Source organism: Podarcis pityusensis, assembly GCF_964106645.2.
Source record: "Podarcis pityusensis genome assembly, chromosome: 8".
NCBI classification, from domain to species: domain Eukaryota; kingdom Metazoa; phylum Chordata; class Lepidosauria; order Squamata; family Lacertidae; genus Podarcis; species Podarcis pityusensis.
The window spans coordinates 18,088,288-18,102,568 of record NC_138033.1 but is presented as its reverse complement, the minus strand read 5'-3'; the positions used below and the strand labels follow the sequence as shown (position 1 = coordinate 18,102,568).

Genomic DNA, 14,281 nt, shown 5'->3' with positions numbered 1-14,281 from the left:
CTGACAACCCCATCAAAGATATTGTTCCCTGTCAACTCCGAAGAGGCCGGGACCACAACAGACACTGTCTGTTTCTCATAGACTAAAACCGTTTTCTGAAATGAAGATTTGTTCACTGTGACTTTGACGGTGGTTGCGGGATGATATCCGGTGATAAGCAGCTCAAGCCTAGGACTGTGTTGGCTTGCCAAGTAGTTCTGCAGGTAACATGTTACAAATTCCTTCCCACGGTAATCTGCTCCACAGAACCCTGAAAGGCAGAAGGAACAGATAATTCGTAAAGTGCAAGTATCTCGATGCTGTGCCCTAATCATATGATGTGGCAGCAGTTAGAGTTTTGTGTACTTTATTATCCTATCTTGCAACAGACAGAAAATTAAAGGAAGCCTTTAATAATTCTGTTTGCTTATATCAAGGAGATGGCATCTGAGAAAGTTCAATAAATGATTATTTATCTATTGACATGCTATGAAGCATCCCTAAGAATATCCAGCTTTTCCTGTGATAGCCTGCACCCCAAAAGGACGTTTCTCAATGCAAGTGTCTCAATGCTGTGGTATAATCACTTGGTGTGATAGCTTTTGGAATACTCTATACTGATCTGACTTTTGGATCTTCTTCCCAAAATAATCATCTCTCTCGATAATCGACAGAAAATTATCAGAGGGACTTTTTAAGAACCCTATTTGGTTATATCAAGAAAAAATGTATCTCAGGAAGATCAGGAATATTCCTCTGTGGCAGAGGCTCACATGAGTTTGCCAAATACAGGGGAAAATGAGAACCACCTAAATCAGAAATCTGACTGATTAAAGTTTAGGATATAGTACAGGTGATGATGACCTGTGGCATGTATTAGCACAGACTCAGCCAACAATACATTGGGCTGTGTGTCTGATAGCCACAGTGTGGGATTTTTGGTCAAAGATAAATTTGCCAGGCTCTGAGTGAGTCCCTGTTCTGTCAGCATCTTCAGTTGCTCCATAGAGACAAAGTTCAAGAAGTGTCTCCCTTGTGGGACCAACCTGCAGGTTAATTAAGTACCAAACTCACCAGATAAGAGTGCCAGTCCGGTCAAAAGCAGCAGCAGCCTCTTGGCCATGGCTACAAAACATCAAAAGAAAGAAGTTCAGGTCATCTGCAGATTCTGTGTGAGTGTGTACATGAGTTTTCTTTTATTTTCTTTAACTTTTCTGCTCTGATCATTTGTCTTACCTGGGTAGGGATGGAGAGAACATTGATTTTGTTTGCATTTCCACAAGGAACTGCGGATGTCACACAATTCAAACCAATACACAATATGGAATGCAGTTATTCTTCAAAATTCACACTTTTGCAAGGTAGTTTTGCAACCCAACAATGTGTACATTAGGTGGAAGTGTTTGAAACAATGGGAAAATTTGTGAAAATAACACACCAAAAGAAGCATTGTATTTGCAAAAATGTGCAAATTATTGAAAACAGGGCTTTTTTTCAACCGGAACTCACTAGAATTGAGTTCTTGCACCTCTTTGCCCCCTAAAAAAAGGTCAACAAGTTCTGGCGCCTCTTTTTCTAGAAAAAAGATATATACTGTCAGGGTACTGCCATCGGAACAGGGTAGGGAAGCAGAAGGGCAGTTGGGTTACAAGGAACCTCCGAAAATCTTGCGAAGCAGTTCCTCTTCCTGTGGTGGGGAAAGCCACACTTCCAGTGGGGAAGAGGGGAAGGGACCAGAGGATCCTGCTGGGAGCCTCAGCACCGCTCCTGGCCAAGTTGGCCAGGAGGGAAGCACACCTCTTCCGTCGCCCACCCTGCGCAGAGGTGTAAAACAAAAAGAAGGAAGGAAAAGGCTGGGGGTGACTAAGCTCTTATGTTGGGGGAGGACCCGGAAATGACCACTCCTGGATTCTGCTAGCGATTGAGGCAGACATGAACTTGTGGCTCTGCACTGTAAATGGTTTTGCACCAAAATAAAACCTGTAAAAGACAGGTCAGAGTCCTGCCTGGTTACTCACGAGCAACCACCATTGCCATCTGACATATACCATTGCAGGAAGCTGGTGGAAGCAAGCCAGTGAAAGGTAAGCCAAGATAAAGTTGCACCAGATCCAAACACTGTCCACACCACAAAAACAACAGTTTTAAGGGGGGGTGTTGGTGTGTAAAAGCAATAAAAATATTCATTAAAAAATGGCAGTCCAAACCACCACAACAACAGCAATAAAATTATTCATTAAAAAATGGCAGGCTCGCCTTAAGACAATTTGAACTGAATAGAGGGTCCTGTTGGCATGAAAAGGTCTTCAAGAAACATATGAAAACTAACAGCAAGGAGGCTTGCCGAATCTCTGCTGAAAGAGTTCTGCATTCCATAGCATGGAACTATGTCACCTGATTTCTAGTTGAAGGCAGCTGGACTTCTGAAACACAAGGGCTACCTAACAGCATTTGATAAGACCAGCATTGGATCAGGAATAGAATTTTCATGCTAAAAAACATGCCCACGCCTTTCTGCAGCCATTGCATACCCTCCAACATTTCTCTGATGAATATAAGGAAAAGTGGGACATCCCAGAATCAAATTAGAAATGGGGATGCCTTCTATGAATCCAGAACTGTCCCTGCAAAATAGGGACTTACTGGAGTGTCTGCAATTGCTAACCAGATGTGCTTTCCAGCCACACACAAGGGCTCTATGGTTAAGATTGCTTTCATTTCCAATGGCTTTTCTGCAAGCCTGGACTTTTCTGCTGACATACAGGTTACTTATCTCTCCCCATATAAAAGCATTGCTCACTCGGCAAAGAATAGAAAAAGGATCTTGCTTACCTGCTGAAGGCACCTGACTAGTTCAGCTCACCAAATAGCTGGGCTTATATAAGCAGCTTACTCTCTAGTGGCTCTCTGTGCCCTAAAAGTGGGCAGGGGAAAGGGCAGCATTTTGCCTGATCTTTCTTGGCAGCAAGCACTGATAACACTATTTATCAAAGAACTGACAGCCCTGGCATGATGATAACTAAAATTTATAATATATGACCCACATTGTGGAAGTGGAATGAGGGCAGAGGTCAGGAAGGAGGGAAGCTTTAAGAAACCAGGCAAGTCTGAGGTTTTGGTGGGTTTTTGGTGAGGCAGAGATGGACAAATGTCTCAATTTCGACTTCTCTCTTAAATCTTAAATGCAGTTAGTCCCATTTTGAAATTTTAGGGTTTTTCTTTTCAAGAACAAACAAACCACCTGCATGGTAATTCTTATTCACTGTCATGCACACCTAACATAATATATGCAATTTTCAAAACAGAATTTTGCCTAATATATGCATTTCTGCAAGTTCCTTTCTCTAACGCGTTGCGTTTTTGTGTGTTGTTTTCCTGAATATATGCACATGTGCGTGTTTGGGTAGTGAACTGTATCTCAAATCCTGGTAAAACTTTTGATACCATCCTCCTGCTTTGCTTTGGGAGAGGAGGGATGCCGGACCACTCCTGGAGGACCCTGGACCCACCCACCACTGATTTGCAACAGCTGGCCTTGACATCTAGTGGAAAGATAAATTCCCATGCAGGTATGCCTCTGCTCTGCACCCCCACCAGCTGCAGGAGAGGAGCAGTAATAATAATAATAATAATAATAATAATAATAATAATAATAATAATAATTTATATCCTGCCCATCTGGCTGGGTTTCCCCAGCCACTCTGGGCAGCTTCCAACAGAATATTAAAATCATATTCTATAAAAAATATTCTATTAAACATTAAAAGCTTCCCTAAACAGGGCTGCCTTCAGATGTCTTCTAAAAGTCTGGTAGTTGTTTTTCTCTTTGACATCTGGTGGGAGGGCATTCCACAGGGCGGGTGCCACTACAGAGAAGGCCCTCTGCCTTTTTTTTTTTTTTTACTGTAAGTCACTTGGAGACCTTTGGGTGACAAGCGACAGATAAGTCTAATAAATGAAATGAAAAACAAGAGAAAGGTAAATGTCAAAGCTGTGTTTCACTTTGAGTATTTGGTTTGCGTTTTGCATAGGTGGGCTCCCAAAGGAGCCCAGGGCAGCAAACATACAAGTGATCCAAACATTAAATACAGAGTGCATTTGCTGACTGGGAATATAAGGGGTGAGTCTATCTTTTAGGTAGGCCTCCTAATTAAGCTAGATGTGTTGTTAATTGCATTATGCAGTTGAGGTTTTTTGTTATATAAATGCCTGGTGGAGCCAGGCCTTGAGCAGCCTTGAAACTATGAGGAGGTTTTTATTTTTTTATTTTTTGTCTCCCTGCCATTTTTCTGACAAAAACCACTTTTTTGAAGCTGTTATTTGCATTTCAACGGAAGCCTCCACTGGGACTGCCTCCTGAAATCATCATAATTTAAATTGCTATAGCTATCAGCCAACAAACTGGGCAGTTTGAGAGCTAAGAGTTCCTTGTGTTATCTCAGATACAATTAAAAGGTGAATCAGAGGTAAGCAGAGGTTTATTACCTACTTGATTAGTATCTGGTCAAACATTTAGAGGCTCCACCCCTCATCCCAACTCAGGGAATGCCCATTTAAATCATTGTGCAAATATTTGTGCAAATAAACAATCTCCATATGGAAGGCACTTGGGCTCGTAAGAGATATTGACAGAAGCCTTGTAAAACAGGGCAGAACTTGTTGTACTGAGATAGAAATGGGATCAGCTGTGCAAAAGTGCAAATCCAGAGAAACTAAGAAGTTCAATGGGCAGAACTTAGAAGGTTATCCAAAATCTGCATTTGTCAAGGTAAAGGAAATGCAGGCGTAAGGGGGATGCCCGGGGAAGAATTGAGGCAACAACCACCACCAATTCTGCCAGGCAAATCCTTCCTCTCATATGATACCCCCCACATACATGCACTTGTCTCTTGTTTGCCCACATGTAGAGACTTGCACATATAGAAACCTTTGACCTTTGCTGCTGTGCAAAGATAAGAACAGCATTCATTCAGTGGTAGCTGATGCGCACTGGAACTTATGGAACAGAAAGCAAGAAGCCCACTAATGGGGGAACAAGAGCCCATGAACCAGGAAAGCCAACTAATTCTTGTTTTGTCCTCTACTTCTCAGCAGAGTTCTACAAGGAGCAACACTGAGACTAAGGGGGAGGAAGCTGATAGGCAGGGCCACCCCCCAGAATGGTTGTAGGTAGGCCGCAACCCCATAGTCGCCTTTGACTGGACTTAACCATCCAGGGGTCCTTTACCTTTTTCTTTTTCTTTTTAGGCAAGTGGGGCTGGCTGAGGGGAGACTGTGTATGGTGGGGTAGGGCCCCATTTTGTAGAAACATGGAATTGTAGAGTTGGATGGCCCTTTGAGAGTTATGTAGTCCACTACCACCCCACAATGCAGGAATCTCAACTAAAGGATCCATGACAGATGGCCATCCAACCTCTGCTCAAAAACTTCCAAGGAAGGAGAGTCAAATGGACTCTCCTTCAAATGCCCTAATGGACTGGTCTCCACGGATAACAGAATGGGGTCTTTATACTGATAAATGTAAACTCTGCCCTTGATTGGCTTCGTTCAGCAGATGTGGCTGACAATGAAGAACCCCAGAGAAGTCTCTTACCTTCAGCGCTTGAGTCGACCTGTCACGGCACAACAGAGGAGAGCAAAGGTGGGTTCTGCCCACCCACCTCACTGCTTCTCTGCTGTCCTTTCCCTTTTTATAGGGTCAATGAGTCTTATGCAAATCTAGTTCCACCAAACCGTCCAGGAAATGTCCACTCTTTAGAAATGGCAGTTGGGCACGGTGGAAGTCAGATAGCACAAGATTAGAGAGCGTGAACACAGAGTGACATGTTTCTCAACCGAATTGCAAAATATAGGTGATCCTTGTCTACACACCCAAAAAATGTTGTCTTCCTCTCCTTTCCACTACCACCCCCAGCTTCTAATTTCGGTAGCTTGGTTTGGTTCTTTTGCACAACTTGCTATTTTTTATATATTGTTTATTTTAGGCTTTTGCTTCTTAGCTGCCTTGGCAGGACCTGGGACACAAAGCTTCGAATCTCCACTCAGAAATAAAGTAACAATTGCTAGAGCAGAGAATGACTAATATGCAATTTGGGAGGGGGGGCAGGATTCCAAAGAATGCATACCCAATTCCTATACGGTGTGCACTTTGTCGAAGGGAAACTCCCCAACAGTGTAGAAATCATATATCAAACAAATGGAAAGCTCTTTAATCTGAGCAGGCTGAAAGCAAAGATTAAGGTTACCATAATGTAATGAGTATGGGTTGCTCGTGCGTAAGTTGCCACCTCTCCTGGCTTTGTTGCCTTGTTAAACCTTTCAGTCTGGACAGCCCTTCACTTCGTGGCTGCCTCAGTCGCTAGCAGAATCCGTCAGTGGGCATTTCTTAAACCTTTTCCAACATAAAAGTTGTTTGACACCCAGTCTCCTCCTACTCTCTATGCGTGGAAGTCTTCTGCGCAGGGAGGGCGTGGGTAGCGGAGGACCCGTGCTCTCCCCGCTGGTGTCCGGTGAAGAGTCTGGGAGCCCTCTCACCGATTCCCCCATCTGCCCCCCTTTATTCCTGGTGTTGCGCTGATTTGCTTCCCCATCTGCTGAGCTGCCTCTCTCCCTGCTGGGCCCTTCTCCAGCATCATTTGATAGCCTTCCCTCCGCCTCTAGCTCCGATGTCAGTTCCCTGACACATAACTTCCGTCATAGAGCTTCAGTATGCTGATGACAGCGTAGTGTGCGCACACTCAGAGAATGACCTCCAAACAATTCTAAATATCTTCGCAGAAGCTTACGAAAAGTTTGGCCTATCGCTCAACATCTAAAAAACCAAAGTGCTGCACCAGCAAGTACAAAATAACCCCTCTGCAGCACCACAAATCCAACTCAGTGGTGTAACGTTGGAAAATGTCAATCACTTCTCCTACCTGGGCAGTTCTCTTTCCACAAGGGCCAACATTGATGCCGAAATCCAGCATCGCCTGAGCTCTGCGAGTGCGGCTTTCTCCCAATTGAAATGCAGAGTGTTTGAGGACCGGGACATTCGCAGGGAAACCAAAATGCTGAAGAAACCAGAGGCCTTCCTCCGGGGCATAGTCGGCCAATCGGTGTTAAAAAAGGACAGAACTTTCTTTATGTATGCTACAACAGCAGCAAGAATACCTATTGCAAAGCATTGGAAGACACAAGACTTACCCACACTGGAGGAATGGCAGATGAAATTGATGGACTACATGGAATTGGCGGAAATGACTGGCAGAATCCGTGACCAGGGAGAAGAGTCGGTGGAAGAAGATTGGAAGAAATTTAAAGACTATTTACAGAAATATTGCAAAATTAATGAATGTTAGAATGATGTTGGATTGAAGTTAAGTGGTTTCTAGCTGAACAGGTACAAAAGAAAAGGGAAAAATTGGCTTATAATATGTAAAAATTTAATGTTATAATATATCAAGATTAAAGATTAGGATTAAAAAGGAGGGAAAGGAATTGTTGGATTAACAAATTGAATTGGAATACAAAAGAGGGAGGTATGAGGAGGTCCGGGAAACAAGTAAATGTAAAAGAAGTGATGAAAAGATGGAATTGTTTTTAACTGTTTTTTCCTTTTTGTACTTTGTATTTTTTCTTTTTATTGTTAATTTTTTTATTAATGTGATTTTTCTTTTTATGAAACTTTAATAAATATTATAAATAAATAAAAAGGAAACCAAAATGCTTGTTTACAAAGCTATTGTACTACCAACCTTACTGTATGCTTGTGAAACATGGACCATTTATAAACGCCATCTCCAACTCCTCGAAAGATTCCATCAACAGTGTCTCCAAAAAAATTTACACATCACTTGGGAAGACAGGTGAACTAATACCAGTGTACTGGAAGAAGCAGAAATCACCAGTGTTGAAGCAATGATTCTTCAACATCAACTTCGTTGGACTGGTCATGTTGTGTGGATGTCTGATTATCATCTTCCAAAGCAACTACTCTATTCCAAACTTAAAAATGGAAACATCATGCTGGTGGTCAACAAAAGAGGTTTAAAGACTATCTCAAGATAAATCTAAAAATAATGTTGTATAAACACCAACAATTGGGAAACACTGGCCTGTGAGCGCTCCAATTGGAGAACAGCCTTTACCAAAGGTGTCATGGGCTTTGAATCTGTCCTTCCAGTGAGCACTCAGAGCTGATTTCCTTCAGAATGGATAGGTTGGATCTTCTTGCAGTCCATGGGACTCTCAAGAGTCTCCTCCAGCACCATAATTCAAAAGCATCAATTCTGTGGTGATCAGCCTTCTTTATAGTCCAGCTCTCACTTCCATACATCACCACTGGGAAAACCATAGCTTTAAGTATGAGGACCTTTGTTGGCAAGGTGATGTCTCTGCTTTTTAAGATGCTGTCTAGGTTTGTCATTGCTTTTCTCCCAAGAAGCAGGCATCTTTTAATTTCGTGACCGCTGTCACCATCTGCAGTGATCATGGAGCCCAAGAAAGTAAAATCTCTCACTGCTTCCATTTCTTCCCCTTCTATTTGCCAGGAGGTGATGGGACCAGTGGCCATGATCTTCTTTTTTTGATGTTGAGCTTCAGACCATATTTTGCGCTCTCCTCTTTCACCCTCATTAAAAGGTTTTTTAATTCCTCTTCACTTTCTGCCATCAAGGTTGTGTCATCTGCATATCTGACGTTGTTGATATTGTAGCCATCATTGCCCTTTAATGAGGAGCTTTAAGCTTTGTGGTATTATTATTATTATTATTATTATTATTATTATTATTATTACTATTATATATTCCAAGTGTTGTCTGATGAGGGCAGAATAGTGTGGTACTATTACTTCCCTTGATCTGGACACTACTGTTGATGCAGCCTAGAATAGCATTAGCTTTTTTTGCTGCTGCATCACACTGTTGACTCATGTGACGCTTGTGGTCCACCAAGACCCCTAGATCCTTTTCACATGAACTGCTAGTAAGCCAGGTGTCCCCCATCCTATATTTGTGCATCTGGTTCTTCCTGCCTAAGTGCAAAACCTTACATTTGTCCCTATTGAAATTCATTTTGTTAGCTTGCGCCCAGTTCTCCAATCTGTTAAGATCATTTTGAATTCTGATTCTCTCTTCTGTGGCATTAGCTACCCCTCCCAGTTGAGTATCATCCTTTATAGCAGCTGGAACATCTGAAGTATGCAGCTTGGAAATGTTTACACACCTTTGCTCCTCCCTAGCAACTATTGTCTATTTTGTTGCATTTTAACTTTGTCGAGTAGGTAAGGCGCTAATATTCCAAATAAATGATAATATGTGGTTTAGTTTGCAATCAAGAGTCATTGCATTTTTTTTCATTCATTGTCATAATTTAAGAGGGATTTCTTCAGTTTAGAGTAACATGCCCAATTCCATGGCTCTGTTGCAGCACTGGAGTTTGTACTTTTTCCTCTTTCCTTTCAAAAGGCAATGTGGCACTTTGGGGGAAGGTTGGAGATGACTCAACTTTAAGTGCAATTTGTTTAGGATGTGGCCATCATTTCAGGTATTTGCTGTCATAACAGGAAACTGCAATTGATCACGAGGAAATGAGAGGCGTGCAGCTCGAGATTTGGATGGCTATTAATTCTAAATAATGTGAATCCCACCCCTCCTGGTGCCTGGTTAAGTGGTGGTGCTGAGGAAATAATAAACGCTATTGATTTTTATCCTCCCTGTCCCCAGCCAGCTGACACCAGGAAGGTCAGAAGTTCTTCTTTTTTCTTGTTCTTTTTTGCCAGCAGTACAGTGGTACCTCAGGTTACAAACACCTTGGGTTACAAACACTTCGGGTTACAAACTCTGCTAACCCAGAAGTAGTACCTTGGGTCAGAAAATTTGCCTCAGGATGAGAATGGAAATTGCGCACCGGTGGCGCAGTGTCAACGGGAGGCCCCATTAGTGAAAGCACGCCTCAGGTTAAGAACAGTTTGGAGTTAAGAACGGACCTCCAGAACAAATTAAGTTCGTAACCCGAGGTACCACTGTAGTCAGTTCTGTGGCAGCACCTTGGCCATGTTCATCTGCCACCATATTTGCTTCACCAAAGACTGAACAGGTGTGGCTGCAGTTGGCTCAGCAAACACTTTGCTGAGTATGGGAGGTGGAGGCAAAATTTGATTTTGTTTTCATTTCAATGAGAAGCTACCTAATTTTCACTTCTTGAACCATTACGCAAGTTGAAACACGGCTGTATTTCAAAACTGGCACTTCTACAAACTGTGCAATGCAGTTCTCCAGTTAACTGATGTGTAGAAAGATTCATATGTTAGAGGAAAGTATACCCTTCCCCCAAGAATCCAGATATTTGGGGAAACAACATACAAATAAGCGTTAGGGGAAACTGCTTGCAAATTTTGTGTATATTAGTCAAAACTGCATGCACATTAAGATAAATTAGCATGAATATTCTTAAAAGGATGGTTCTCAAACCATTGTAGAAATGTGAAGAACTGAATTTAAGACCGGGAAAATGAGAAACCAGAATTGACACATTCATTCACCACTAGTAGAAAGCACCACTTACCTCTGAAGAAAACTGATCTCCACGGACCAACCTGCATGCCCTGAACTTGACAAGTGACCACATAGACTCTGATGGCCCTGCACAGAATGTCATGGTGACCTTTGTAGTGACAGGTGTCAACAACACAAGCATCCAAGTAGAAAGTTGGGTCCATGGCCTCATGACACCACCTGCATGGCCCATCTTTTCTGATGGAGATGCCACAGTACTGGTCCCCTCTGTTTCTCTGTCTCACTGCATCCTGCAGAGCATCCTGGGACCTCCTCCAATTTCCAGTTGCCTGCAGATGGGATTTATTCCTTGCCTGAGTTCCATCCTTCATAGCAAAGCTATCACTGTTATTCTGATTGGCATTGCCGCAAGGTTAACAGACAGCATTGGCATAAGTGTTGGGAATAATGCATAGTTGCACCAGTCAAAGCAGACTCTCAGATCAAACTCTGTTTTGAGGAAGCTGTGGAGTCCGCTGATGTAAACCTTCAGTTTATTTTCAATAGGAGAGTGGCAGATCCACGAAGATTCTGTTGACATGGAAAGCATGTGGAAGGGACTACCAAGAGTTGGACTACCAAGAATTCACTGAATCAGTGAATTCAGTAAAGGATGTGTGTTGATTAGAATAAACTGGTGAACTAGTTATGCTGTATGAAATGCACTTCCAAAAATCATCCACTTAGTTATGCTCTTCCTTATGAAGTTGTGTGGATTTATAAATGCAGCTCATGTCATTAGTACGATAAACTTATCAGGGATGGGCTTTTTTGCCTGCTCTTTGCATAAAGTGAAAGCACTGCATTCAAAGCAGCAGCCCTCCAGTCGACATTTTTAAAACCAGATTTTCACATGCTGTGTTGCAGTCCTCAGTAGCAAAAAGAAGTTCGTCTGGACAGAAAGTGCCCAGCAATCCTTTGAAAGACTGAAGAAGGCGTTCGCTTCAGAAGAGCAGCTCCTGCATGTTGATCTGGAGAAACCCATGAGGCTAGAGACCGACGCGTCCGACAGAGCCATTGGGGCGGTTCTTTTGCAGCCAGGGAGGAGCAAGCAGGAATGGAAGCCGTGTGCCTTTTTCTCAAGGAAGCTGAGCAAGTCGGAGCAAAACTATACTGTGTATGACCGCGAACTGCTTGCGATCTATGCGGCGTTTCGCCGATGGAGACATCTGCTAATAGGGGCACAGCACAAGATCCAGGTTTGTACTGATCACAAGAACTTGGAATACTGGAGGACCACACAAGCAACCCCTATATTTATTACACACACTTTCTGAAACAATATGAGAACCAAAAAAAACAACTGTCCCTGAAAATTCACACTTAACCAAATTTGGCAGTGCAGTTCATACACACACCAATGTTAATAAAAATGCATATATTAGGGCAAATTGTGCATAAAAATGAATATATTTGTGAAAATAACATACAAAATGCATTATATTATGGGAAAATGCTTGCAAAAATGCACACACCAGTCAAAAGTGTATATTAAAATCTGTTTTTAGGAAAAATTCACACTAAAATGCTGAAGCAAGCTCAATAGAGCTATATGTGTGTGTGTGTATATATATATATATATATATATATATATATATATATATATATATTTGAATGGTTTAAAATGGAGGTGCTCCTTAAGGTACCACAAAACTAGGGTTACCAGACATCCCCGGTTCCCGAGGACAGTCCCTGGATTTGCAAATCTGTCCCTGGACAAATTCCATCCCTAGAATGTCCCCAGATTTGCAAATCTGTCTCTGGGAAATGTGGCAGTGGCAGCCTCAGCAGCCCGGAGCCAGCCTGGTAGCGCAGTTGGCTCTGGCTGGCTTCAGGAGCTGCTCGCTGCTCACTGCCGCCGCCACTGCCAAAGGAGAACCGGGGCTGTCCAGGGGTACAGATCTCCTGCCCGCTTCCCCCTTTGTTTTGACAGATCAGGGGAGGCTCGGGAGTTGCGGGCGGGCGTTGCCCAGGAGGGGTGCAAGGCGTGCGGTTTCTCTGCCACGCAAGGTGCAAAGCCCTTCTTTCGCACCCTGTGAAAGATAAATGTGCAGTTGTTTTTTTAAAAAAAACTGGGCAATGGCCGGTCAGCCACAACTCCCGAGCCTCCCCCGATCAGTCAAAACAAAGGGGGAAGGGGGAAGGAGATTGGGGGAGGCTCAGGAGTCACGGGTGAGCGGCGCACCGTTGCCATTTTTTAAAAACTCTGTGCATTTATGTTTCTTTCACAGGGTTCGAAAGAAGGGCTTTGCACCTTTATACAATATGCATATGTGCTTGGGCCTAGAGTCTTTTGTTTCACCATCCCCACTACTGACTCCCTGTTGCTACTCAGCTTCAGAAATAAAATTGAAAAAAATCTGGTAACAAAACTGTTTTTCCCCCACTGCCAGGATAACAATTTTATATCTGATGTTCATTGCTGCACTATTTTTCAGTTGATAATATTACAGTGTTCATCACAAACAATGCAATTAAGTATTAATGTAACTGATGGGTCACTGAAGAGTCAGCCTTGTTATTGTCAGCTCAGGATTGCTTCTACACAATATAATTCGACAAAATCCATTTTTGTGTTTTTTGTTGTTGTTTTCCAAAGGTGAAACTATGATGTAATTGCCTACATCTCTGCTCAGAAATAAGTTGAAAATAAGCAGATCTGCAGTTCTTGTGTATTAAGAAAGACCAGCCGCCCACAGAGAAATATGCTCCTTTTAGAAGTCTCTGGCCTTCCAGGCATGTAGGACCTCAGCAACGTTTGTTTCCACCTTTCCGCTGGGCATCTTCAGTTCATCAGAGCTGTCATCATTGAAGTTTCCACATGGGGCACACAGCTTCCCTGCGAGGGACTTCCTGACTTTCACTCTCACCTCTCCACTGGGATGAAGGAGAACCTGCACCTGAGAGGCCTGGTCAATCTGCATCCCATCGTGAACTTTGCTCACAGACACCTCTTTAGAGACCTTGTATGGCAGGCTTACTGGACGTCCATTTACCTGGAACACATAAAGATTGGGGCATGAGATCTTGTTTTGATGAAGGCCAAGAAGCCAGCAAGAACCTCAGAAGTCACACCAACTAATAAAGGCAAAAGCCAATTAACATGTAGAATACACCAGAGGCTAACTTTGCATTAAGCATCTAAAGTCAAGAAAACATTGGAACCAACTCTAAATAAACTTAAGCTACATCTACTAAATAACAACACCAAGTCAACTTCACCATTCACATATTAGTAACTCCCTAGGTATTCACAACCAGAGTTAAATAATGGTAAAGGGCTCCAGCAGTCACAAAATTAAAAGACGCCTGCTTCTTGGGAGAAAAGCAATGACAAACCTAGACAGCAACCTAGTTATTCTGCAGTCGTCCATTAATCTTGATTAAAAGAGCACAAAGGTATATGTGGAGAAGCCGAATTTCATCCACCGTTGAAGAGCAAAGGGATCAGTGAAGAAATCATAATAACCCTATGGCCTTTCAGATGCTGGCCTTCGACTTTCATCAGCTCAAGCCAGCATGGCCAATGAATCATGAGAGCTGCAGTACAACAACATCTGGAAGCTATCTCTGCTTTAGCCTTCCACTGTTGAATGAGATGGAAGATTTCTTGAGAAATACGCCCTTTTGGTTGAATTAGGCCCTATGCCTTAACAGCTGCTAAGCAGGCAAAAATGGATGAAATATGTAATCCTCCATCAAGGAGGCACAGTGATGGAAAACCTCCAGCTATCCAAAAATGATGGTTTCCTGTCATAAACCATGAG

General features: G+C 42.7%; 1 protein-coding gene across 1 annotated transcript in view; it reads right to left on the bottom strand.

Annotated features, from left to right (window-relative positions):
* Positions 1-11,875: 11,875 nt before the first annotated feature.
* Positions 11,876-14,281, bottom strand: part of LOC308483168 (IgGFc-binding protein-like) — a 46,825-nt gene continuing 44,419 nt past the window's right edge. Inside the window, exon 22 of the mRNA XM_081016754.1 lies at positions 11,876-13,510. Within this exon, the coding sequence (XP_080872880.1) occupies positions 13,229-13,510 (282 nt within the window). The 3' untranslated portion in view covers positions 11,876-13,228. The remainder of the gene's footprint in view (positions 13,511-14,281) is intronic.